This window comes from Nannospalax galili, unplaced genomic scaffold (assembly GCF_000622305.1).
Source record: "Nannospalax galili isolate Female #2095 unplaced genomic scaffold, S.galili_v1.0 scaffold487, whole genome shotgun sequence".
Classification (NCBI taxonomy): domain Eukaryota; kingdom Metazoa; phylum Chordata; class Mammalia; order Rodentia; family Spalacidae; genus Nannospalax; species Nannospalax galili.
In genome coordinates this window covers 2,232,990-2,238,467 of record NW_008357047.1, presented here as the reverse complement: position 1 = coordinate 2,238,467, position 5,478 = coordinate 2,232,990, and the positions used below count along the sequence as shown (strand labels likewise).

At 38.3% G+C, this 5,478-nt stretch overlaps 1 protein-coding gene across 1 annotated transcript in view; it reads left to right on the top strand.

Moving 5' to 3' along the window:
* Nebl (nebulette) overlaps nucleotides 1-5,478 on the top strand; it is a 208,299-nt gene that overhangs the window by 174,286 nt on the left and 28,535 nt on the right. Inside the window, exons 26-28 of the mRNA XM_029557134.1 lie at nucleotides 168-260; nucleotides 1,676-1,780; nucleotides 2,868-3,039. Coding sequence (XP_029412994.1) covers nucleotides 168-260; nucleotides 1,676-1,780; nucleotides 2,868-3,039 — 370 coding nt within the window. The remainder of the gene's footprint in view (nucleotides 1-167; nucleotides 261-1,675; nucleotides 1,781-2,867; nucleotides 3,040-5,478) is intronic.

Sequence of the window (5,478 nt, the reverse complement as noted above, 5' to 3'; positions counted from 1 at the left end):
TTCCCCCCCCTCCCCCCTCCTCCTTTGTCTTCCTTCTCCTCCTCCTCTGTTATTTTTAATGATTTCCCTTCCTTGGCTGACCCTTTTAAAATCAAATACCATGCAATTCATATTTTGTTGACCTGATTCACAATGCTTTTCTTTTCTTTTCTTTCCTGAAATGGAAGGTTTATTATAAAGGTCAGCTGGGAAGAGCTACAACCTTAAGTGTAACTCCTGAAATGGAAAGAGTCAAGAAGAATCAAGAAAATATTAGCTCGGCAAGTAGTTTTATTCATTTGGGGTCATTACAAAGGATGTATTCTTTATAATTTACTTGTAGTATTGTTTCTGACCTTATAAAACCAGGCATGATGTTTGCAATAAATGCATGTGTTATTTTGGACAACTTCTGGAAGTTTTCACTACATAAATTTGCATTATTGTGCACCTCCTCATTGGTATTCCCAGACATGACTGACAGTAACATTTGTAGTTTATTTAAATAACAATTCACTGGGGCTGGAGAGATGGCTCAGTGGTTAAGAACACTAACTGTTCTCGCAGAAGACCTAGGATCGAATCCCAGTATCCACATGGCAGCTAATAACTGTCCACACATCCAGTTCCAAAGGATCTGACAGCCTCTTCTGTCCTCCACGGGCATTCATTGCACGACACTGGTGCACTTACCTACATGCAGGCAATACACGTGTACACATAAAATAAAAATAATAAATAAAATATTTAAAAATTCATGTTATTTTAGCCAGTATCTTTGAAACTGAGGGGGTCCTTGATGTGTAAGTCAAATAATTGTCGTTTTGTCAATGTGCTTCACTGAACAAAGTTGTTAAATACTTTCTACAAAAACAAACTGGAAAGTGAGTCATTACTCCAAAGTAAGGAATTAGAGGAAAAATATTCTAGTACATTCATTGCAGAATTCAGTTACTTGTAAAAGTTGCTCAAGGTGATGATCAGTACCTTGTTTGGACAGTGTGCATTCTCTTAATGAATGGTACAACTTCGTTGCACAGATCACTCAGATCTGTTGTAAGTTTGTCTCCAACTCGCTGCCAGCCTCATCAGCATCAGAAGCAGAGCCCTGTTTGCAGTACACTTGGAGGAGCTCTGTGTCTGTGGATCAGCATTTGGGATTCATAACTGATGGCTTTCTCTAGCGCTCCTGCCCAGAGATGCCCCATATACTCAGCATAAATTTCCTTTAAGCTGTAACCGCTCAGCAGGAAATGTGGATCTTTTCCTTCTTTTCATTCTCTTGGGAGGGGAAAAGCAAAGGGGAGTTGAGAGAAACTTGGTATGCATCCCTGAACAATGTTATGCAGAAATTGGGGGAGTTTAGACACAGAAAATAAATTGGATTCTATTTCATCTTTCGTTTTCTCTGTTTAAATGTGATAACTAGTTTTACCAGTGCCATTTACTGACTGTTGATCACATTCTCGTTGATATACTTAAGTCATTTTTGCAATAACTTTTAAGGGAGAGCTTCAGGAGCATAATTTTAGGTGGCTAGTGTGGAAAAAAATGAATGTAATTCACTGAAAGAAAGTTACCGGGGAGATAATTTTGCATAGGTTGCACATGATTTGTTCATTTGGCGAACTTTAAAAGTTATTCGATTTTTATTATAGTTATTCAGTTATAAGACTGTCTGATTTTTATTTCACAGGTGAAATACACCCAGGACCATAAACAGATGAAAGGTAGACCAAGTCTGATTTTAGATACGCCTGGTTTGAGACATGTTAAAGAAGCACAAAATCATGTTTCAATGGTAGGGTACAACCAGATCACCCTCTCCATGACTAAAATATACTAAGGAATGGCAAGACCCAAGCACCAATGGTGTTAGTTCACTATTAATCTGGATGACTAATGGAGTGTGGCAACTTGATTGAGCCCTGGGGGGAAGGGTTATAACTGCACTGAAATATAACGGAAATATTTATTCTAATAAAATAATTTTCTTCAATGACTTTTTGGTGTGTTTTTATTTCTAATGCGACTACTATAAATGCAACTTGTGAATGACATTTGCTTAGATGTTTTTCACTTAATTTTAAGACACAGTTTGGTATAATTGCATGCTATTAAAAATATTTTTTAAAGTATTTTTTTTATTTCCTAGAGCTATTTACTTACTATAAAGTTCACCCATTTAAAGTGCTTAATCAAGGTTGGCAGGGTAATTTACAGTGGTACAGCTATTACCTATTTGAATTTCAGAACATAAAATGTGTATGTATTTTATATGTGCGTGATTTTGTAATTATATATGAAAATTTTAATTCTAATTTTAAATAGCACCATCTTCTTGAAGAATTATGTGCAAATGTAAAATTGAAGATTAAGAGACAGGAAATCAATTTGTAGTCAAATTTTATATTTTAGGAAGTAACTAGCATTTTAAAATAAGTGTCTTTTATACCTTACTAATATACAGGATTACATATCATTTAAAGGAGACACCATAATGAGGAGTAAAATTTTAAAAATAAGCTGGTGTGGTGGTGGCACACACCTTCAAGTCCAGCACTCAGGAGGCGGAGGCAAGTGGATCTCTGTGAGAGTGAGGCCAGCCTGGTCTGCATAGTGAGATCCAGGTCAGCTGATGCTACAGAGAGATCCTGTCCCAAATCAGTCAGTCAGTCAATCAATGAACCAGTCAATGAGTGAATGAATGAATGAATCAATCAATCAGCACTTGGTTTCTGACATTCTTTTAGGACTACTTGGCACTTACATGCTTATATATTATAAGCTAGATGCAGTGTATTTGGTGGCACCTGTCATTTTATCAACATTTTATAATAAGTCATCAGTAATTTCAGTGTGAGTTAACATTGTTTTTCCATTTTCAGGTAAAATATCATGAAGATTTTGAGAAGACAAAGGGAAGGGGCTTCACTCCCGTGGTGGATGATCCTGTGACAGAACGAGTGAGGAAGAACACCCAGGTTGTCAGTGATGCTGCCTATAAAGGCGTCCAGCCCCATGTTGTGGAGATGGATAGGAGACCTGGGATCATTGTTGGTAAGCAGCTGGCATTCTCCCAGGCATGCATAGTTAAAAGACTGTGCCCGTTCTAGCAAGCTTGATGTGAATTCAAAATTGACCGTAGGAAGCATTGTCAATGTTTTTTACTCTTGGAAGTTCTCTTTAGGATCGTCTTACTAAACAGCAGCAACCCAGACAGAAGCAATTCCAATGACTGAACAGTATTTTCTTTCCTTTAATGTATGTACCTGCTTGTTGCAGGTATATATGTGCCTCGGGGACAGAAATAATTGTTTCTCATTTAGCTCCACTTATCACAAACAGGGACTCCGATGGTATTGTGTAAAATGAATCATTTGTATTTTTGAATTGTATTTCTGAACTAGGTTATTTGAAAGCCATTTGAAAGCCCATAATTTAGAGAGGAAATTCTGCTGTCTGTTAGTTGCATTCAGCCCGGGAAAATCTATAGGAAATGTGGCTTGAAACACCAGCAAACATCAGACTGAAGTATGAGTGGGCTAGAAGGGAAAATCGTGTTTCTCAGTATAGCTAAAAGCAGGCAATGTTGTTTCCAGTGGTGCAGTTAGCCTCTGAGTGTCTAATCTACTTCAGCTGTGTACCTTCATTATTGCTTTACTGCTGCTGTGATAAAATAGCCTCACAAAAACAACTTAAGCGAAAGGATTTATCTTGGCCACAGTTCAAAGGTACAGTCCAAGAGTGCTAATAGCAGATCCCTAAGTGACTTGGAAGTGTATCAACATGATGCAGAAAGTATTTTCCAAGCATATTTGTGGTAATTAATAGCTTTCTCCTTCTTTCCAGGTCAGTTACTTGATAGGATGATAGCAAGATGGAGAGATGAATTGTGATGCTTTCAGTAGAATTAAGGAGTAGAGGGTTTCATTGATGTGTGCTCATAACTCATAAGGGAGAGTGGTGTGCATTATCTCACCCAGAGTCTTACAAAGATCAGGGCCCAGGAGTGGTGATGAAATCTATGCCCAAACCCACGAAACTGTCTAGACATGGCTCTCAGATTCAGTATTTACAACATTTGCAGTAGAAATCATTACTATTTTTTGAATATAAGATGTATAACTCAAAATTATTTATTTGGTGGGCAAGTCAATTTATTTCTCTTATGGGGACAATCCGTTTCTATGAGGACTTGCTTATGAAAACATAAAATGAAGTACACTTAACAAACTCTAAATTTCCAGTGAGCCAGTGTCTAGACCATGCATGAAAATACAAGTTTATAGATGTAATAAATGCAGATGGAGACAGTCCTGCTAATTTTACTACAAGGGGCGAGAAGACTCTTCTACTTACCAGTCGGATGAACTTGGCAAAGCTACTCTTGTCCCCGTGCCTCAGTTTTCCTCATCTAGGAAATGAGGGTAACAATAGTGCCTGCTTTAGTATATATGAGGCATAAATGAGTTAGGTCATCACAGAATAAGACTTGACATGTAGTAAACAGTGCATGAGAACATCTTTGGTTCACTGTACTAATCAGCTCACTTTTGCCATAACTGGGTTCTTGTTTCCAGTTGTTTATCACTGAACAGTCCCTCTTAGGTCCTGATACCCAACTGATAAATTTAGAAATCGTTAAATTTGAATTTTGCCTTCAGCTGAAGTAGAAAGCAGGCACCTTGGCTGTCACAGTCAGCGTTCTGTCACTGTGACCAAAATCCTGAGAACTCAACAGGATTGATTAAAATCCTTAGAAGGAGGATGTGTTATCTTGGCTCATAGTCTGAGGTTTTCGTCCCTTGTCACTTAGTCCTGTTGTTTGGAGTCTGTGACAATCCAGTGTATCATGCAGCCAGAGTGTGTCGGGGAGAAGGACAGCCACTGGGAAGAAAGGGACACTGGAAGGGGCCTGTGTTCCGAGATCCTCTTAAAGGACCTTCCCCCAGTGACCTAAAGTCCTCAAACCAGGCCCTATATCCTGAAGTTTCCACACCTTTGAATAGTGTCACAGGTTGGTGACCAAGTCTTCAATATATGAACCTTAGGGGGCCACTTCAGATGCAAACTATGGTGACAATGTGCTGACTGAGCACAGCAGTGAACTAATCTGTGGTCCATGGAGGGCAGAAACTGCCTTTATTCATCCTCCCATCTCTCCTGGTTCTTTGAAGCCTGTTTATAGCATCTCGTGATAAACGTGTCTTTTATGGCTTCATTTGTATCACAGACTTCCCAGCCTGCTACTTGTCTGCATTTCTAGTATGCTTCCTGTCGTTTTGTTTTAAACAGAAACCTTGCAGGCGTTTCTTTGGAATTACTCACATGTTCTTAGTCAAGAATTGTTTTTATTTTTGAGAAATTTCATGCATGAGTATTGTATTTGCATTATTTCCATCCTTCCCTGTCCCCTCCAACTCCCTCTCAATTTCTTATCCTCTTCTTTATTATTGTTACATATACACATATATATATATACATACACATACTTAT